The sequence below is a fragment of the Leptonychotes weddellii genome, chromosome 11 (assembly GCF_054177405.1).
Source record: "Leptonychotes weddellii isolate Sample4059 chromosome 11, ASM5417740v2, whole genome shotgun sequence".
NCBI lineage: Eukaryota > Metazoa > Chordata > Mammalia > Carnivora > Phocidae > Leptonychotes > Leptonychotes weddellii.
The window spans coordinates 12558219-12578457 of NC_138379.1; the positions used below are offsets into that span (position 1 = coordinate 12558219).

Here is a 20239-nt window from a genome sequence, read left to right on the forward strand (position 1 = left end):
TTCGGCTCAGGTCATGATCCCAGGGTCCTGGGATCGAGCCCCGCATCGGGCTCCCTGCTCCGCGGGAAGCCTGCTTCTCTCTCTCCCACTCCCCCTGCTTGTGTTCTCTCTCTCTGTCAAATAAATAAAATCTTTAAAAAAAAAAAGGGGGGGGGCACCTGGGTGGCTCAGTTGGTTAAGCGACTGCCTTCGGCTCAGGTCATGATCCCGGAGTCCTGGGATCGAGCCCCACATCGGGCTCCCTGCTCAGCGGGAAGCCTGCTTCTCCCTCTCCCACTCCCCCTGCTTGTGTTCCCTCACTCCCTGTCTCTGTCAAATAAATAAATAAAATCTTAAAAAAAAAAAATTGATGAGCTGGAGGACATGCAGGCCAACTGGGCTAAGAGGTCTTGTGCCCTGACTTAAGCCAGAGGCCAAGGCATTGACTCTCATAGGTGACTCTCTGCTCGGCCCCGGAGGAGACAGTTGGGGTGTATCCTACTTTCCGCGACGAGCCAGACAGGAGCTGCGGTTAATGGAGGACTGCTGGGCCTTTCCTTCTATCTGCTAAACTTTGTCCCGGGCGATATGGAAGCATGAGAGGAGACAACAATACATTAACTGTAGGTCCTACACTCATGGAAAGGTAGGGACAGAAGACATTTACAAAAATAACCCTTGAGAAGAAATGAATGCTCCAAAAGAAAAATTCAAAACATGGTTTCCTGATGGGAAGATGGAAAGATAAGGTCAGAGTGTTAGAAAGGTGAAAGGCAAGCCGTTGGCTTCTCCCCTGCTGGCTTGTAGCTGTGTTTTCCGAGCTGTGTCACAGAAGCAGACTCACCCCCTTTCCTCAGACCAGCCATTCGTTTTACCTCAGCAAGGTTCTCAGTTCTAGGGGGATGCCAAAATGTAAGAAATGACCCTGCCCCTAGAAACGTTTACAACCTGCCAAGCAGAGAAGAAAAATACATGCGAAACAAGTCAAACCATTCCAGAGAGAAGGCAGTTGAATACTAAATTGTGGTGTGCTGGCCAAGACTTTTAGATGCATTCAGAAAAGATAATCCAATGGAGAAAGAAGTATTTAGGAAAGCCTGGAGGGGAAGATGGGATTTTGTGGAGGTCAATTTGAATCTAAGTAGGGTTTGGCTGGAGGAGGGAGAAGAGCATCCTGGGGAAGAGCTTGGTGAAAGTTAAGAATGGGTATGAGTTAAAAAAAAAAAAAAAAAAGAATGGGTATGAGTTATGAGAAAGACAGAGGCAGCCCCTGGCATTTGGGGGCTGGCCTGGGATTTCAGTTAGACCGTGGGGTTCTAGTGAAATAAACAATTGCACAAAACAACATCAGACAAGGCCACTCTGTGACCATGATCAATCAAGACAAAAACATGATCACTCATGTCTGAATACAGGCAGAAGTAAGAACATTGTCCAGGGGCATGTGGGTGGCTCAGTCGTTAAGCGTCTCCCTTCGGCTCAGGTCATGATCCCAGGGTCCTGGGATCGAGCCCCGCATCGGGCTCCCTGCTCGGCGGGAAGCCTGCTTCTCCCTCTCCCACTCCCCCTGCTTGTGTTCCCTCTCTCGCTGTGTCTCTCTCTGTGAAATAAGTAAATAAAATCTTTAAAAAAAAAAAAAAAAGAACATTGTCCAAACCACAAAAAAACCCAAACATTGCCCTATTAATTTGGCTAATATGGAAGCAGCTTCTTTGCCAATCACAGCTTTAGCTTTGCTTTTGCTTCATTCCTCCCACCTAGTGGATAAGATTTACTGATACCCAATCATAGAATCACTCCCATTTCCTGACAACCTCCAATCCAGAGCAATGCCCTACTTGCCTGAACCCTTATCCGAATCATCCAACACAAATCAAATCTACAAGTCCTTCTTAACAACTTCTTACAGAGATGTTCCACCATCTGCATTCGCTGTTGCATTGAGCAATAAACCCCAAGTTCAACTACAGGGTGTTCTTTTTTTTTTTTTTAAGATTTTATTTATTTATTTAATTGACAGAGAGAGAGAGAGACAGCGTGAGAGGGAACACAAGCAGTGGGGAGTGGGAGAGGGAGAAGCAGGCTTCCGGCCAAGCAGGGAGCCCAATGCAGGGCTCGACCCCAGGACCCCAGGATCATGACCTAGATGAAGGCAGTCGCTTAACCAACTGAGCCATACAGGGGTGTTCTTGATAGTGTTTGAGTTGGAGGCATTGACATTTATGAGTAGGGTAGGAGGCAGCTTGAAGAGGAGAAAGTTGGTCATATTGAGGATCTGTTCCCAGAGGCCAGATTGAGGGGGAGGTTGAAAGGCAGGCAGAATTCAAATTTCATTCATTTTACTGACATTTATTAAAACCTACTCTGTTCCTGGCAGTATTCCAGTGAAAGAGAATGCTGAAATGAAAAATGCTCTTTTGGGGCACCTGGGTGGCTCAGTCGTTAAGTGTCCTGCCTTCAGCTCAGGTCGTGATCCCGGGGTCCTGGGATCGAGCCCCCACATCGGGCTCCCTGCTCGGCGGGAAGCCTGCTTCTTCCTCTCCCACTCCCCCTGTTTGTGTTCCCTGTCTCGCTGTGTCTCTCTCTGTCAAATAAATAAATAAAATCTTTAAAAAAAGAAAAATGCTCTTTGCCCCTATGGAGTGTGCTTTCTATGGTGGGAAAGACAGGTAATCCTACTGCTACAATTGGGTGTGATGAGTTTAATGAGAGAGGAAGCATTGGGTCTGGGCAGGGCTGGGGGTGGGCACAGAAAGAGGACACTAACTCAGCATGGAGTGGTGTTAAAAAGGAACAGTGTCAGAGAAGGGGCCCACTTAAGCTGAATCTTGAGAGATGGGAGGGGTGGGGGAGGATATTCCAGGCAGAGAGAGTAGGAAATGGGAAAGCAGTAATTAGCTATGATGGATTCATGAGCAGAGGAAATGTCCTGCTTAATGCCAGGATTTCTGTTTTTAGGATAGGGAAGGTTTTCCATGGTGAATTAAAAAAACAAAAACGCACGTGAGTAGTGGAAACCCACCTTGAACATGCCAGGAAAGTGTTTTGTTTCAGGTTGTGCTTTGGGGCATTCTTACCCTGAGTTTTGCTGTGTTTCACCATGAAACAACTGTCTAGTGACTTACTGTCACCCATTTGTATCTGATGAGCCATCAGGAGCAGGTGGACAAAAGTATTTAATATATATATATATATATATTTTAAGATTTTATTTATTTATTTGAGAGAGAGAGAATGAGAGAGAGAGAACACATGAGAGGGGATAGGGTCAGAGGACGAAGCAGACTCCCTGCCGAGCAGGGAGCCCGATGCGGGACTCGATCCCGGGACTCCAGGATCATGACCTGAGCCGAAGGCAGTCGCTCAACCAACTGAGCCACCCAGGCGCCCTATATATATATATATATTTTTTTTTTGATGCCACTAATCTGATAAGGAGGGTAATGGTGCAGCTCGGCTCTGGTTTCCTGCCAGAGGAATGGCTATGCTATGAAGTCCTGTTTATAGATGCTTTGGTCTTATCTGTGACATTACCTTTGACATATGGCATCACAAGGCAATTCATTCAAAAGCTGCTGGTGATAGCAAATGAAGGTCTCGTGTTCACACTGGAAGCCAGGCAGACCACGAGCATGACCCTAAATAATGCCAGTTTCTTTGATCTGCAAAACAATATGTGGCTTACGTGTTTTCTGGAACAAAGAGTATGGCACAGTGGGAAGAGCATTGTTCTTAGATGATGTCTCTTGGATTCCTCCTTTCACTTCTCTCTGTCTAAGTTTCATCATCACCAAAGTCCAGAGGAGGTGCTTGCTGGTCTTTCAGATCCCTCCCAGTTTGAAAACCTGGGATCTTGTGAGCTGCTGCAGAAACCAGTGACTGCTTCCACTCTGACCTCCCTGTGGGAAGTTTCCATCCAGTAGGAATCATTTTTCTGGTGCAGGCCAGTACATGACTCTGATTCTGATCAAGCCGTCTATGGATCCAAAAGCTCTGCTGAGTCTGCAAAACCATCCATAATCCATGAGGACGGTGTGTGCAGGCTTCCCACACACAGTTACTGCATCCAGTGGTTTGCAAACGACAGCCTCAAGGGTCCTGCCAAGCTTGCAGGGAAATGACGTTTAAACTCCTCCTCAAGGATCGGAAATGGACCAAATACAGCCTCTAGAGTCCTTGTTCCTTGGCATCTCCGATACATAGTTAAGTGCCCAGATATGAATAAATTCTGGAATAGTGCTAAATGAAAACATGGCTCTGACCTTCTAGGATGCCTCTGGCATCCATTTTCAAAAACACAATTTGGGGTAGCTTTGGAAGTGTCAGACAGCTGTGTAAATACCGAAAAAAACCCACCTTCCGTCTTTGCTGTGGGGCATGAGGCACCATCCACGCTCTAAATCAATATCCTGTCGTGCAAAACCTGGGTGTGGGATGCCAGGAAACTTCCCCAGGCAACTGCCAGCGTCCTGAGGCCATCTGCGTTAAAGTGCTCTGTGAACTGTAAAGTGTTCTACAAATAGAAGTTGTTATATAATCTCCTGGCAATACGTTATTTACCCATAAGAGCTGAACGAGGTGGTGAAGAAGCTCTATGCCATCCTCAGGAGCTCGCGCCAGGCAAGTAGCCATCGTGGGAAGCGCGGGGACCAGAGAGTCAGAAACCAGGCGTTTGAATTCTGGCAGGCCTTCTACTCACTCTCTTCCAAAGACTCTAAAACTCCCCAGTAGCAGAAATAAAAATGCTTCTCTCTGTGGTAGAGCCAAGCCAGTTGCCTATGGGTGGATGAATCACATGCTTGTGGGCCTGCGGGACTGCATTTATATTCCCCTTACATTCCCATCCTCCCACTCCAGTCTCCACTGCCCCGCTTTGGCTCCTGTCCCTACTATGACATTGACACTCCCGGAGCATGTGACAAAAACCTGGCGCAAGGAACCACAGCTTACTTTCTGTCTGTAGAGGAAGGCAGTGGGCTGCTTGGGTAGCTGTGGTTCTTCCTGGTGAAACCAATGGCCTGGAGGAGGCTGTCTTGGTACGATCCGCTCACATCCTCCCCAAATCTTCAGACTTTCAGGGCGCATCTCCGCAGACACATTTACTGTACACTGTCCCTTTGTGTTTGGCTTTTTCGGTGTCCTAAGGCCCTGGAGTCTGAGAGTTTTGTCATAATTCTAGGCTGCCTACCAAGCCACATTTGGGTGGCAGCATGGAGGCTGCTGACCTATTTTGCAGAGAGGCACGGTAGCGAAACTGGATGAAGAACATCTCGGAAAGGCAGCCTGCTTTTTCAAGTTCATGTCGTATTTTACTGGATTTCCAAGGCTAGCAGCTGTGGCCTCCTCCAGGCTGGTGTGGTAGGTTGGTACCTGAAAAGAGAAATCCATATCCGAATTTCCAGAACCTGTGAATGTTATCTAGAAAAAAAGGGATCTTTGTAGATGTAGTTAAGGGTCTTACGATGAGGAGATCATCCTGGATGATCCGAGTAGGTCTTAAATCCAGGGGTAAGTATCTTTGTAAGAGTGAGGTGGAGATGACAGAACATTGTGTGTCAATCATAATTCAATTAAAGACAACAACAACAACCACAAACCATTGCATAAGGTGTTGAGTTGTAGAATCGCTGTGTTGTACACCTGAAACTAATGTAACATTGTGTGTCAACTATACTTCAAAAAAAAAAGAGTACAAAAATAAAAACAGTGAGGCAGAGGGGAATGAGACAAAGGCAGAGAGACACACAGAGAAGACGATGTGAAGACAGAGGCTGCAATGTCCAACCTTTGGACAGAATTGCAGACCTGGAAAGAGTTGCGAAAAGGTTACAAAGAATCTCCATATCCTCGTCCCTAATTTCCTAAGTGTTACATCAGATAGAAGTACAATACAGTGATCAAGAGGAGAGAATTATGGATTTTCTGGCTGGCTCAGTCGTTGGAGCACGCTACACTTGATCTCAGGGGTCGCGAGTTCAAGCCCCATGTTGGGCATAGAGCTTACTTAAAAAAAAAAAAAAAGATGAGAAAATTAGTACTAATGACACTATTATCCAATCTACAAACTTTATTCAAATTTTGCCAAGTGCCCCAGTCATGTCCTTCTCTGGTCCAGAACGCAATCCAAGGTCACATGTTGGGATTCATTTTGAAATGTACCTCTCCCTTACCAACCACATTTAACCCATCAGAAAGTTCTATCGATTCCTTCCCCCGGATACTTCTTCCGTCCCTATACTGAGCAGCTGCACCTAGAACCAGCCCCTATCCCTGGTACCTAGATGACCGAAGCAACCTCCTAAATGGTCTCCCTCTTTTTGTCTCCCTCTAATACAGGGGCCACGTGGTTTTTGTGTGAAGGGCTTGATAGCAAACATTTTAGGCTTTTCTGACCCTGCAATCCCCATTGCAACCACTCCACTCTTCCATTGCAATGTGGAAGCAGCCATAAACAATATGTAAACTAGTGAGCGTGACTGTGCTCCAATAAAACTTTATGGACACTGGTATTTGTCCTTAAAACCTTCACATATCACCAAATCTTCTTCTTCTTCTTTTTTTTTTTTTTAAGATTTTATTTATTTATTTGGCAGAGAGATAGAGAGAGAGAACAAGTAGGCAGAGAGGCAGGCAGAGGGAGAGGGAGAAGCAGGCTCCCTGCTGAGCAGGGAGCCCGATGCGCGGCTCGATCCCAGGACCCTGGGATCATGACCTGAGCCGAAGGCAGCCGCTTAACCGACTGAGCCACCCAGGCGCCCCACCAAATCTTCTTTTGATTCTTTCCAACCATTTGAAAATGTGAAAACCGGGGTGCCTGGGTGGCTCAGTCCGTTAAGCGTCTGCCTTCAGCTTAGGTCATGATCCCGGGGTCCTGGGATCGAGCCCCGCATCGGGCTCCCTGCTCAGCTGGGAGTCTGCTTCTCCCTCTCCTTCTCCCTCTGTGATCTCTCTCGATTTTACTCTCTATCAAGAAAATAAACAAAATCTTTAAAAAATAAATAAGTAAGTAAATGTGAAACCATTCTTTGCTCCTGGGCCATCCAGCCTACTCTTTGCTGGTGCCCTGTTCTGATCTGTCCCTCACACAACATCCAGAAAGACACCCCGTCACTCCTCTGTTTAAATTCTGCGCTCAGAATAAGACAAAGCCTGCAGTGTTTGGATGCTGCCCGCCTCTCTTACCTCACCCTCGACCTCTCGCTCTCTCCTTCACCACGCCCTACCTACTCTACCTTCTTTCCCAGGAGGTCAAGTTCCCATTTCTGTTTTTTGCACATGTTAGTCCTTTCCTGTAGCATGCTCTCTCCCAAGTTCCCTCTTTACCCAGCCAACTTCCATTTGTCTTTGGGGTCTGTTGGGCTGTCTTGGGGCAGAGAAGCTGAGACTTCCTGAAAGAGTTCTTCTCCAACCCTCCCCTCATTGAAATTATGCTCCCCTCATAGCACTATATCCTAAATGTGTTTTTTTTCCTTTAGAACACTTATCACCATTTGTAAATACGTATGCAGGCCTTTATTTGGTTTTCCTGGAAAACCCCACAAAGCCAAGCTGCATGTCTGCTTTGTTTACATTGTGGACCAAGCACCCAGCCGGGTGTCTGGCATCGTGGGTGTTCCTTGGAAGTCAGCGAAATAAATGGATCCTCCACTAGAATTCCTTTTTGGCCAATCAGGAGGCCCCCAGGGGACTTCAGAGAAGGGCCCCGAATGAACCAGAGCAGGCAGGCTTCCTGAACAGAACCCTCCGCCTACTGACCTGATACCTGGGCTGGGCCCTGGCAGCTCAGGGCACCTTCCAAAGAATCTGCCCCGGGGAAATTCCTGACCCTGGAGAAGCTTTCTCTATGGGCCCCACAGAAGCCGGCTATGCATTTTTACTCTAATGCCGTCCATCTGCTGTTCTTCCTGCCCAGAACAGCTTCCCCCACTGAGGTTCGCTCCTCTCCATAACTCTGACCATTTTCTTCTACCTGGGGTTGCCTGCCATCTTAAAAACAGAGCTGTTGAACCAAAAAATACTTTACTCGGCTGCCTGTCAGGAATGCTGGGCAATGTCCAGAGGCCACGAAGAGTAACACAGCAGCCTGCTTGCCGCCCTCTGCCTGCTCTCCTCCGCCCTTCTCAGGGCTGCCTGCCAGACTTCTTTGGCTAAATCTCCTCTAGCCCCTCCACGCACACTTCCCACTGCCTGTAGGATAAAGTCCGAACTCCTCAGCCCACCTTGCAGATCTTCACTGTTCAATCTCAACTCATTTTCCAGCTTCATCTTCCATCTGCCTCCACCCCATCCTGAACTCAATATTCTAGATATTCTAGATCGGAACTGTCCCATACAGTTGGCGCCAGCCACCTGCGGCTGTTAAATTTTTAATTAAAATTAAATTTTATTAAATTTTATTAAAATTAAAAATTCAGCTCCGGGCGCCTGGGTGGCTCAGTCATTGGGCGTCTGCCTTCGGCTCAGGTCGTGATCCCCGGGGTCCTGGGATTGAGCCCCGCATCGGGCTCCCTGCTCGGCGGGAAGCCTGCTTCTCCCTCTCCCACTCCCCCTGCTTGTGTTCCTTCTCTCACTGTGTCTCTCTCTGTCAAATAAATAAATAAAATCTTAAAAAAAATCTTAAAAAAAAATAAAAATTCAGCTCCTAACTGCAAGTGCGAAATAGCCACAGGTGGCTAGCGGTTACGTATGGGTCAGTGCAGCTCTACAGCGTTCCCATCATTGCAGAAAATTCCATTCGGACAGCACTGTGTTAGACAATAAGATCCACTCAGGATTTCCTAAAAACTCTTTATTATACAATTTACATACAAGTACATGCTTATTGCTAATTTCCTAACACTACAAGAATCTCTTTTTATTTTTATTTTTTAAAGATTTTATTTATTTGACAGAGAGAGACACAGCCAGAGAGGGAACACAAGCAGGGGGAGTGGGAGTGGGAGAAGCAGGCTTCCCGCGGAGCAGGGAGCCCGATGTGGGGCTCGATCCCAGGACTCGGGGATCATGACCTGAGCTGAAGGCAGACGCTTAACGACTGAGCCACCCAGGCGCCCCTACAAGAATCTCTTTTACCAATTCTAGACCTCTCCCTAGAGATAGCCACCAAAATCAGTTTGGTATATAGTCTCCGAATTTTTTGTGTGTTCTGCATTTTGTTTTTTTTTTCATCCAACAGGGTCTTGGAGCTCTTCATATAAGAACACATCTTGGGGCGCCTGGGTGGCGCCGTTGGTTAGGCATCCCACTCTTGGTTTTGGCTCAGGTCACGATCTCATGGTTGTGAGATCGAGCCCGGAGTTGGGCTTTGTGCTCAGCCTCTGCCCCTCCCCCTGCGCGCTCTCTAATAAATAAATAAATCTAAAAAAACAAAAAACAAAAAACATCTCCATCTACCTTGTGCTTCAGGTGCTGTAGAGTTTAGCCATGGCATGAATGAATTCTAGGTTATTCAACTATTTTTTTTCTCTCTCCAGCACTTTGGTGTTTATCGTTATTTCCAAATCTCTGGTGTATATACAGGATTTTTTAAGTGGCTGACGTGGCCGGTGGGCCACTCTGAGGGGCAGGGCTTGGGCCCCACCACCCTGTCCCCGGGGGGAGTCCCTGGGCCTGGGCCTCTCAGCACCGTCTGACCTATGCACTTTGGTGACCGGCCAGCCATCAGCCTCTTGATGGACATTTGCTTCCAGTTTTCCCTTACTGCAAACAAATACTACATGCAAACATCCTTGTACCTTTTTCTGCACTTCTACACATGTTTGTCTAGGGTAGATTCCAAAAAGTGAAATTGCTGGATCACCAAGTCATATGCTAACGCCTCTGGGGCTTGGCACACCCTGGTGCTCCCGCCTACAATGCCTCTTCACATGACTAATTCCTGCTCATCAAGCCCAATCAAGTGTCATCACCTGGTGAAAGGTGGTCTATTCTGGCTCTGTTTTTCCAAAGTACTTCCTACCCACACTGTATCATTAGCCTACACCTAAGACTATGCCTTATTTATCTTGTATTCTCAATACCTAGAAGAGGGCTTAGCATAGAACAAAAATTCAAATGATTTCTCCACTGGATGACTGAATGAATAAATAAACAAATAAAGGTACAGTGGTTAGGACATTCCAGAAACTCAAGGTGAGAGAGTCTGTGAGTGTTGTGAACTTAGGCGTTGGACCAATCTGCCACTGGTGCCCTGAGCCAGGCTGCCTCTCTCGGTTTCTGTCTATCCAGCCTCTGACCCCGGGCATCTCATTTTGAACTCCGTTTAAGTTTAGTATTTCGAGGATAGAGCTGCATGAGTATTCAGGGGCTCTCTGGCCGCAGAGCATAGAAATCTGAGCCCCTAGGGACAGCGGGGGGTTGGTGTTCCAAAGGCAGCTCTGTCTCCTTTCACCTTTGAAGCAGCTCCGTATGCTCTGGGTTTTAGTTTGTTTTTTCTCCCTACAGTACCTTAGGGGCAATTAAAAGCAGCTGCAATATTTTTGCTTTCTGCCTCCTGATTGGAATCTAAGAGAAGCCAGATGCTTTCCAGTCCATATCCCCTTCTCCTTGTGATCTGAGGAATAGCCCTCTTTTCTGAATCTCTCTCTGGCCTGGCTTTCCCAGATGCCAGTCTGGCTTGCAGCCTTTATTTTTAATGGGGTTTTAATAGGTGGTTCCTGCAATTAATTTCATTCTTGTGTTTTCACACTTTCTGTCTAGGTGCCTGATGGCCCCCAGGCACTAGGTGGGATGTTAACTGACTTAAAATAATACAGGACAGTATAGTTGTCAGTATAGATTAGCCCAGCTCGTCTCATTTACAGCTTTCACAATCAGTAATTAGCTGGGGCACACGGTCCATTTGGGAGGTCAGCCGGGTCACCTGTCATGTTTCATAGAGGTAGAAACAGAAATACGGAAGAAAAAAAAAAGTGACTTTTTCATGCCCCAACAGAGACTGGGTGTTGAAACTGGTTTCAGAAGCCACATCCTGCTGGGTACACACCCAGTGAGCGCCAAGGCCAGGATCCACTGCTCAGGTTGGATTTGCCAAACGCGCTGCGTCTTGGATGCCCACAGTTTCACCCTCCCACTAGGACTGTGGAGCAGCTCAGTCCTCAGCAGCTAATACTACCACCTGAAATTACCCTCATTCATTCTCTTCAGGGCCCTTTTCCATTTTATGAGCGAATTTATCTGCATAAAGAACGCATCAGCGGTTCCTCTCGGATTCAGAAAAATACTTTTGCTATTTTTAAAGCTGCAATTTAAAAATCCGCGCACACGCACTCACACACTCCTCAGGGAGTGGTGGTGGGGCGGGGAGTGGGGCAGAAGAGTACGTGCTGGAGAGAGAATGGCTTGGCCTTTGGCTTCCCAAAGCGCAACGCCGTCCCCCTGGGGGTGCACTCCTCTGAGCCGGCTGGGGCTCTGCAATCCCCAGCGAATTTGCGCCATCAGGACCCTCTGAGCGCCCGGGGCGTTGGACCCTGCTAACCCGCCCCCCCTCTCTCCTGCCAGGCGGAGGGCTCGGTCGTCTGGTCCCCCGGCCCAGGAGGGATCGGGAGGGACGGAGAGGCCAAGCAGGTGGCGATTAGGTCAGCCTCGGAACATTCTTGGACCGCTCCAGTGGATATAAATAACAGACAGGCAGGCTGCGAAAAATCCCAGGGTGGGGGCAAAGAGGGTGAGAGAGAAGGGACTTATTAAGGGTGGGGTGGCAGCGTGGCGATCTGGAAAAAATCTACCAAAGCTGGTGACTGACAAGGGGTGGGGGTGGAGGGGCAAAGGGATTTAAGAATGAATCGTGGTACAGAATCTGGGACTAAGAACTCGGAGGGGGAGGAGCTCATGCCTTTTTGCCCCACCCCCACCGCGTGTACAACGCAGTCCTCAGATTGGCAGGCAGGGCTGTGCATGGAAAGGGCACGGCTTTGGAATCCGGGTCTTGCCCGACTACGGATCTTTTGCAAGCTGCTGAAGGTCTCCCGGCCTCAGTTTCCGCATCTGTACAATGGGAATCCTAATGCTTCAAAGGGGGTGGTTGTGAGCTTCGCCGGAACTAACTTATAAGAAAGGCGTGCTCAGCAAAGAAATGTTAAGGCAGTGTAGCCCCCAGCCCTCCCTCCAAGGGGTACCCGGGCAGGCCCAACCCCTTCCCGCTTCCACGGGTCTCCCAGGCTCTGCAAAGGCCGGTAGGGGCAAAGCCGAAATCCGACTCCCTTGAGCCGCGCGGCGCCACCCTGCGGAGCGGGCGCCGGCGCTTCTCCCGTTGGAGCCGATGCCCCACGGCCCGCGCTCCGGGAGCCGCGGGTCGCCGCGATGCCTGCAGCCCCTGCGCCCCGGCCTCTGGCCGGTGGGGTTGGGGCCGCGGCCTCGAGGAGAGGGCGGGGCCGGGGGCCGGGCTTCCCGGGGGAGGGCCCGGCGCGCTCCGGGAGGCGGTGGCCCCGGCCCGGGAGCGGCAGGACTCCGGCCGGAGCGTGGCCGGACCCCCACCCGCCCAGACGCCCAGGAAGGACACGGTGAGTGCTGCCCCGGCGGGAACCGCGGGGAGGCGGCGGCGGGAGCGGCGAATCGATCCCGCCCTCTCCTCCGGCTCCTGAAGTTTGCAATGGGACCGACTCCCGCCCTGGGAGCCCCCACTCTGCGCGAGGACGGGAAGAGCGCCGCCGAGCCGAGGGGGTGTCTCATCTGCGGCGCGGCGCACCCCGCGATTTCCCAGGCCGGCGGAGGAGAGGGCGGCATCGCGGCTGGAGGGCCACACCATGTCCTAGGGCTTCTCAAAGGCCCCCAAACGCCCCGGGGACCCCTCGCTCTTTGCAAAGAGCCCTAATTCCTGGGCCGCTGCCCCGGGTCACCTTCTGGAGTCCACGGCCGGGCTGGCCCAGGCAGGGTGCGCCCCCTCCCCTCAGCGGTGATCTGCTGGCCCCACCCCCGCCGAGACCAAGTTCAACAAGTTTGGCAAAGAAGTCCCAGAGCCTCCATGGCTGGGCCCGGCCCGGCCGCTCCGCGTGGGCTCCACCGGCTCCGAGTGGTGCAGCTCCGGGCCGGCAGGCGGGCCGGTCGAAGGGCGCCGTCCATAAGGGCTGAGGCCATATACACGGGCAGCCACTGGGCTCCGAGGGTTGGTGTAGAGGCTCCGGGTTTGGAGTGCGTCATCAGGGAGCAGGCACCTCGGGCGGCAGGTCGGGTTTCCAAAAGTGCCCCTTTGTTATGCCCCTCCCTGGCCCTGCCTCCTCCCCTTTCCCTGCGCCACCCCTTCCCCCACCCTCCGGGGCGGCTCTAGCTGCTGGTTCCAGCCACTCTAGCCTAGGCACCCACCCCTCGCTGGACCAGTGGGCCGCCCACCACTGTGCCTCCACATCCTAGGGCTGCGGCCGCCCGGGAGGCGCTGCTGCAGGAGGCCTTGGGCGCAGCCTGTGACTCAGGAGGACGGGCGGGGCAGGACGGCCGTGCTCCCTCCCGGGGGCCTGCCCCCAGCTTCTGGGAAGGTGGGGGCTGGTCTGCGCGGGGGTGGGGGTGGGGGGACCTACCTGCCTTAGGTAGGGAGAGTGGGTTCTTCCCCGAGTCTCAGCACTTCCTACCTTGGCCCCGGCGGCTCTGAGGAGACCGTGCCAAGCGCCCTCGCAGACTTCTGCCGGCCCAGTAGGTCGTGGCTACCTGGGCTGGGAAGCATTCATTATCTGCCTTCAGAGCTCTTGCCTGTGGCCGAGTGTGTTCTGGGGACCAGTCTGGGTCTCTGCTGAAGTCAGGAGGCTCGGGGTGCCCCTCATGGCACGCAGGGCCCACCCCCATAGCTAGATGCAGCCAGGGCTGTGGGGCCTGGCTGTGCCTGGGACTCGGGCTTGTGTTTGCTCTGGGAGGCGGGAGGGAGCAGTGCCAGCCCTGCACACACAGCTTGCTCTGTTCTGGGGCCAGAGAGAGGGAACGGGTGGGGGGCAGGTCTCCCGGGAGCCTGGAGGCTGGAGCAGGCAGGGGGCCCAGGCCCCTGGATGCCTGACTGGGACTGCTCCGAAGGCCCTGTGATTTACAGCTGCGGCTCTGTTTCTCTCCATCTGGTTGGCAAGTCCTTTCTGGGTGAACGGGGCAGGCTCAAGAAGAAGCAAGGGGAAGTGCTGAGGACCCCGGTGGGCCAGCCACTCTGTCCCTCTCCTGCTCTGTACCCAGGCCTCACGGCTGCACGCCTCAGCTCTCTCTCCTGTTAGCTTAGGGCTGGATCCCACCTAGGCCAAGCTTTCTCACAGCTGCTGTAGCCAGCAGGTTTCCTGGTCCTTTTCCCGTTTCTTCATTCAGCTACCAGCTCCAGTGCCCAAAGAAATCCGCACATTGGACCCCCTCTGTCAATGACTGGGGACAGATCCTCTCCTGTCAGTGACGATCCGATGGAATATATAATATATAGCCTGACGGAGGGCTCACAAGGGGCTGCGTGAATGGGGGTAGAGCAATGGGGTCCGGGAGACTGGAGTTTTGAAGGATGGATAGTGGCTTGTCAGTTTGGAGGGGAGCAGTGTGATAGAGCCCTGCTTTGGGGGCAGTGGGCACCTACTCTGTCCCCCTGGGCCTGGCGGTGTCCCTTGGGCTTGCTCAGAGGAGGAAGCGGTTTCCTTCTAGGGGCTTAAGTCAGTGCTGGGGACAGCTGAGCCGCTGCCAAGAGGCAGGAGGGGAGTGGCCGCGTGCCACTGTGTCCTCTAGCCTCTGGGGTGGTGGCTCTGGGGTTGGAATCCACCTTGCCCTCCTCTACGGTTCTGGTGCACACTCTTAGAATGGCTGATGGCCTCTCGGCATCCCCATGCTGCCCCAGACTCTGGGCTTTTTGAGGGCGGGGCTGAGTTGTTCATTACCCAGGGAGGCTTGTGGGACCTCAGTGGATGCTGTGGAAGAGGATGAATGTCCCTTGTGACTGACAGGCAGGCCCCTGGGGTGAGGGGGGTGGGCTCGTTTCTGGCGGCGTCCCTGGCCGGGTCCCAGCCCAGCCCTTCCCTGCAGGCCCCCAGTACGGCACGCTGGAGAAGGCCTGGCACGCCTTCCTCACGGCAGCCGAGAGGCTGAGCGCGCTGCACAGGCTCATTGCCTGTGAGTCTGAGACCAGCCCTGGCACGGAAGACCAGGAGGCAGAATTTCTACCTCACCAGGGCAGTAAAATGCACTTGTTCAGCTTCTTGGCCAAGATCAGACTCAGGCTTCCTGGCTCCCAGTCTGCTCTTGCGGGCAAAGGGAGTCACTGGAGTGTGGTCGGGCGCCCTCCGACTTGGCCTGGTCTGGTAAAGGGTCGTCTTGTTGTTCAGGGGAAGGTAACAGGGCCTGGCGTGGGCAGGCATCCTCCGCTCTCATCTGTAGTGGGGAAGGCGGGCAGCGGGGCCCTATGCCCACCACCCACCCCCGCCTGCCACCTAATCCCCAGTTGGATCGTGTGACCTGCCTGGCATTCTCCTGGCTGGAATCTGGCGCTTCTGACAGCAGTTGCTATATCGGGGGAGCCGGGCACCGCCCTGGACGTTCTAGGTCCCTGCCCTCACCCCCTGCCTTGCTTTTGTTAGCTTCAAGGCAGAATCACAGTGGCAGCTTTGAGAGTTGGACATCCAGGTCCCTGACCCAGGGTCTCTAGGCCCCAGGTAGGTGGAATGAGGCTGCGCAGGGGAGGGGGTGGGCAGACTCAGGGCCCAATGGCCATCCTTTCTCCTATCCCAGCCCCTCCTGGGACCTTCCAGACCCCCACCTCCTAGCTCTGACAGTTCCTTGGATGGTAGGGATAGCCATGGGGACAAAGTCCAGGGATAGGAGAGGATCTTTTTCTCTCCCCAACAGTGTATTATCTGGCTTCCCTGCTTACCCCTCTGCCCTCCACAGCCCCCATCCGCCACCATTCCGTGCTGCGGGGACACCATGGCTCCAGAGGAAGACGCTGGAGGGGAGGCCCTGGAGGGCAGTTTCTGGGAGGTGAGCAGCTGGGTCCTAGGTTTGGTGGTGGCACTGAAATGCACTCCCCACCCCCCCGCGGGCCCAGCCACATGTCCACCGGAGGAGCTGAGCTGTCAGCCCCAGCCCTGGAGGGGGCTTCTCCCCGGTGACACCGCCTTTCTCCTGTCTGCCCCAGGCTGGCAACTATAGGCGGACCGTGCAGCGGGTGGAGGACGGGCATCGACTCTGCGGGGACCTGGTCAGCTGCTTCCAGGAACGAGCCCGCATTGAGAAGGCCTACGCCCAGCAGCTGGCTGATTGGGCCCGCAAGTGGAGGGGCACCGTGGAAAAGGGTGAGCCAGCGCTCGGGCCTTGCTGGGAGCAGAGGCCGCTGAGGGTGGGGAGATCAGGCGAGGCAGCTTCTTTTTTGTACCTCTTACGAGAAGTTTGAGGATTCGGCGTATGCCTTCCCTTTGAAGAGGGAAGAGCTTCCTGGTTATTCTTAACAGTTGTTAAGAATAATCTAGCTGTTAAGAGTTTGCAAAGTATGGTCGTGAGTTACTTTGATGTTTCTAACAGCCCTGTGGTGGAGATGGTCCTGTTCTACCCATTTTCTAGAGGAGAATCCAGAAATTCAGAGAGGCTAGGCAACTTGCCTGAAGTCATACAGCTAGGAAGAGCTGAACCTCGAATCTAGGCCTTCTGACTCGGGAGCTAGGGATCTTTCCATCCTAACAAGCTTGTTCTTCCCTCTGAGGCAATAGAGTGTAGTGGTTGATGCCGCAGAGTTGGGTTTGAACCTCAGCTGCAATGTTTTGGGCAGTTAACTTGTGGCTGTAATGCTTTGGGTGATTAGTTCACTTTCCTGGGCTACTGTTTTTCACCTGTTAAATGTTGATCGTGACTCTGTTTTCATGGTGGTGGATAAGGATTCGGTGAGATCGCGTATATCCCTAAGTAGCCGCTGACCTCTTTGTTGTTCACCTTTGCATCCCCCGCTGTGGGCCTGGCACCCAGGGCAGGCCCCTGGGGTGAGGGGGGTGGGCTCGTTTCTGGCGGCGTCCCTGGCCGGGTCCCAGCCCAGCCCTTCCCTGCAGGCCCCCAGTACGGCACGCTGGAGAAGGCCTGGCACGCCTTCTTCACGGCAGCCGAGAGGCTGAGCGCGCTGCACCTGGAGGTGCGGGAGAAGCTGCAGGGGCAGGACAGCGAGCGGGTGCGCGCCTGGCAGCGGGGGGCCTTCCACCGGCCTGTGCTGGGTGGCTTCCGCGAGAGCCGGGCTGCGGAGGATGGCTTCCGCAAGGCCCAGAAGCCCTGGCTCAAGAGGCTGAAGGAGGTGAGCCTGGGAGGGATGGGTCCCTTCCCGAATCCGCCCCGGGGCTGGAGGGGGCTGGGGCTTGGCATTGCAGGGTCTCCGGATTTGTCCCCGTGCGTGCCAGGTTGAGGCTTCCAAGAAGAGCTACCATGCAGCACGGAAGGAGGAGAAGACAGCCCAGACTCGGGAGAGCCACGCAAAGGCGGACAGCGCCGTCTCCCAAGAGCAGCGGCGCAAGCTGCAGGAGCGGGTGGACCGCTGCACCAAGGAGGCCGAGAAGGTACCGGCGCGGGGCACGCCTCTCCCAGGCCCCGAACTCAACGCTCCCCTGCGCGTGGGCCACCCGCTGTCCAGATCATCACTTAAAAGAGGAGCCAGAGAAAAGCTGATGCTTTACCCAGGGCAAGAAACGGTTCAGTTTCAGGCGTTGGGAGCATCTTAGCAGTTGAGGGGACCGTCCAGCTCCTTTCCTTCCGCTGTGTCTCCTCCCCTCCCCCCCCACAAGCTCTCACGTTGCCTGCTCTACCAGAGCGCCCTGTCCTCCAGCTCTATCTGCTGCTCAGTTTCTACCTCCTCCAGGAAGCCTGTCCTGATTTCTCCCTCCCCGTTCCTCGAGGTTGACCTCATCTCACCCCCCCATCTTCGCTCACCAGACTCTGAAAGTGGCTGTGCCCAATGTCCCCTCCCCTGTTTGGCTGCTGGGGTCTTGGAGGGCTGGGGCTGCAGCCTGATTGCTGCAGGTGCCTGGCCCGGGGTCTCCCCGCGGCACCCCCCGCCCGCTGGCGCTCTGTAAATACTAGTGGAGTCCTGAGTGGAAGAAGGTCTGGTCCTCACCAGGCCCCTCCTCTCCCACCCAGATGAAAACCCACTACGAGCAGACGTTGGCGGAACTGCATCGCTACACCCCGCGCTACATGGAAGACATGGAGCAGGCCTTCGAGAGCTGCCAGGCGGCCGAGCGCCAGCGGCTCCTCTTCTTCAAGGATATGCTGCTTACCCTACACCAGCACCTCGACCTCTCCAGCAGCGAGAGGTATGGCCTGCGAGCTGGGCATGGAGGCCTAGGGGTAATGCTGGGTCTGCTCCATCTCCCCCGGGCTCTGGCCAGGCGGAATGAGTTTGGGGGGGCCGGTACTGGGGCCCAGGGCTCCCCAGGTTGAGGTTGTGCCTTGGGCCACAGGTTCCACGAACTCCACCGAGACCTGCATCAGGGCATCGAGGCAGCCAGTGACGAAGAGGATCTGCGCTGGTGGCGAAGCATCCACGGGCCAGGCATGGCCATGAACTGGCCGCAGTTTGAGGTCCGCGTTCCGGGCTGGCTGGGGCTGGGAGGGGCGGTGGGCTCAGCCTGGACCGCAGGAGGGAGGCTAGGGCTTGGGATGACGGCTGCCACCACAGCAGCCCAGCCTGACCCTAAGCACTGTGCCCACAGGAGTGGTCCTTGGATACGCAGAGGACAATTAGCAGGAAGGAGAAGGGTGGCCGGAGCCCTGATGAGGTTACTCTGACCAGCATCGTGCCCACACGAGATGGCTCTGCACCCCCACCCCAGTCCCCGGGGTCCCCAGGGTGAGAGCCAGAAATCTGGCTGTGGGAAGGAAATAGCTCTGCCCTCTGCCCTGCCCTCTTTCCCTCTGTCTCCTTCTCTTCATTCCCTCACACCTGAAGTGGTTGACAGTTGGTGCCAGGAACCTTAGGACTTACTTAGTAGTTGTCATGATGCCAGTGTTCACGGTGGTTTAGCTTTGCCAGGCGGTTCCCACGTTCGCGCTCCTCTACCGCTCACGTCGGCCCTGGGTGGCAGGAAGCGCGCCAAGCTCACAAGCATGTGTGGCAGAGGTCAGACTAGGATCTTTCAGTTCTTTCCCACCTGCCTCTCCCAGGGTTCTTCCGGAGGGCGAGCCCTTGGCCCTGGGTCCTAGGCTCTCTTGCTCAAGGCGGTCCTTGTGCCCTGAGCCTGCCACCTTCTGTCTCCCCTCTCTAGCGGTGGGCAAGATGAGGAGTGGTCAGATGAGGAGAATCCCCGGAAGGCTGCCACTGGGGTGCGGGTGCGGGCGCTCTATGACTACGCTGGCCAGGAAGCTGATGAGCTGAGCTTCCGAGCAGGTACCCAGGGACCCCTTTTCTGTTCCTTTCCAGCCTTCCGCTACCCCCTCCCCTCCTTTACAACCTGAGCAGGGGTGTGGAAAAGGGAAGCCTGATGCCTACCTCCCAAGGGCCAGTTGTCTGATTCTGAAAGGCTGCTCTGGGTCCAGCCCCCAGGAGTCAAGAGTGCCTGCTCTGAGCCCGCACCTCCCTCTCAAAGTCACCAGCTGGGGCCTGCTTGATGCCTTCAGGGTCTGGGGTGGGGTGGCTTGCGGACTTTGACCTCTCTTTGCCTGAGGCATGTCTCTTCTTGGGGCTGGGTTCTCCTACTACCTCCTCCCCCTCAGTCCTTGACCCAGTTGCAGGATTGGGGCTGGGCCAGGGCAATGGGTAGTGACGAATCCCCTTTCCCCCAGGGGAGGAGCTGCTGAAGATGAGCGAGGAGGATGAGCAGGGTTGGTGCCAGGGCCAGCTGCAGAGTGGCCGCATTGGTCTGTACCCTGCCAATTACGTGGAATGTGTGGGGGCCTGACCTCCTGTGACAGCCCTTCTGCAGCGTTTCTCCACCTTGCATCAGAGCCCAGCTTCTCTTGGACCGCCGGACCTGAGGGCCCTGGACCATGGTGCCCCTGCTGCCCTTCTGTCCATTGAGGAGGAAGGAAGTCCTGGGACCCGGGGAGGGGATCGGCCTGCATCTAGGAAGGGACTGGTAGGGAAGGGCCAACTGAGTCTAGGCTGAGGGGGTAGAGGGGGAGGTCAGGTGACGACAGAAGGGCTCAGGGGTGCCTGGGCCTCTCCAGGAATGGGTGGGTCTCCCCGGGAGCTGTGGACCCAGTTCCTGGTCTTAGTGTTTTGGGCTTCCTGGGGTGGTCTTGGGGTGAGTGTAGTTCTGGGCTAGCAGCACTCTCTTGTGGTTTGTTCTAGTGTGTATTAAACTTGGAAAAAAAAAAAAAAAGGCACTGTCAGACGTGTGTGCATCTTTTC

General features: G+C 54.0%; 1 protein-coding gene and 1 long non-coding RNA gene across 8 annotated transcripts; one reads left to right on the forward strand and one right to left on the reverse strand.

Annotated features, from left to right (window-relative positions):
* Positions 1-3163: 3163 nt before the first annotated feature.
* Positions 3164-14064, reverse strand: LOC145716135 (uncharacterized). Of its 2 annotated transcripts, none has more exons than XR_014138573.1 (2): positions 13542-14064; positions 3164-5349 (listed from the first exon to the last, which is right to left on the reverse strand). It is a non-coding gene; the product is annotated as an uncharacterized LOC145716135 (long non-coding RNA). The 2 variants fall into 2 exon arrangements; XR_014138572.1 differs by having other exon boundaries at positions 13491-14064.
* Positions 12355-20220, forward strand: PACSIN3 (protein kinase C and casein kinase substrate in neurons 3). Of its 6 annotated transcripts, none has more exons than XM_081798165.1 (11): positions 12355-12479; positions 15498-15572; positions 15766-15897; positions 16055-16211; positions 16938-17191; positions 17295-17450; positions 18028-18203; positions 18351-18471; positions 18603-18739; positions 19155-19276; positions 19672-20220. In XM_081798165.1, the coding sequence occupies exons 3-11, from the start codon at positions 15844-15846 to the stop codon at positions 19785-19787; spliced, it is 1293 nt and encodes a 430-aa protein (XP_081654291.1). In that variant the 5' UTR covers positions 12355-12479; positions 15498-15572; positions 15766-15843; the 3' UTR covers positions 19788-20220. The 6 variants fall into 6 exon arrangements, with proteins under 6 accessions (XP_081654291.1, XP_081654292.1, XP_030880531.1 ...); XM_081798166.1 differs by having other exon boundaries at positions 15808-15897; XM_031024671.2 differs by having other exon boundaries at positions 12356-12479; positions 16956-17191.
* The last annotated feature ends 19 nt before the right edge of the window (positions 20221-20239 follow it).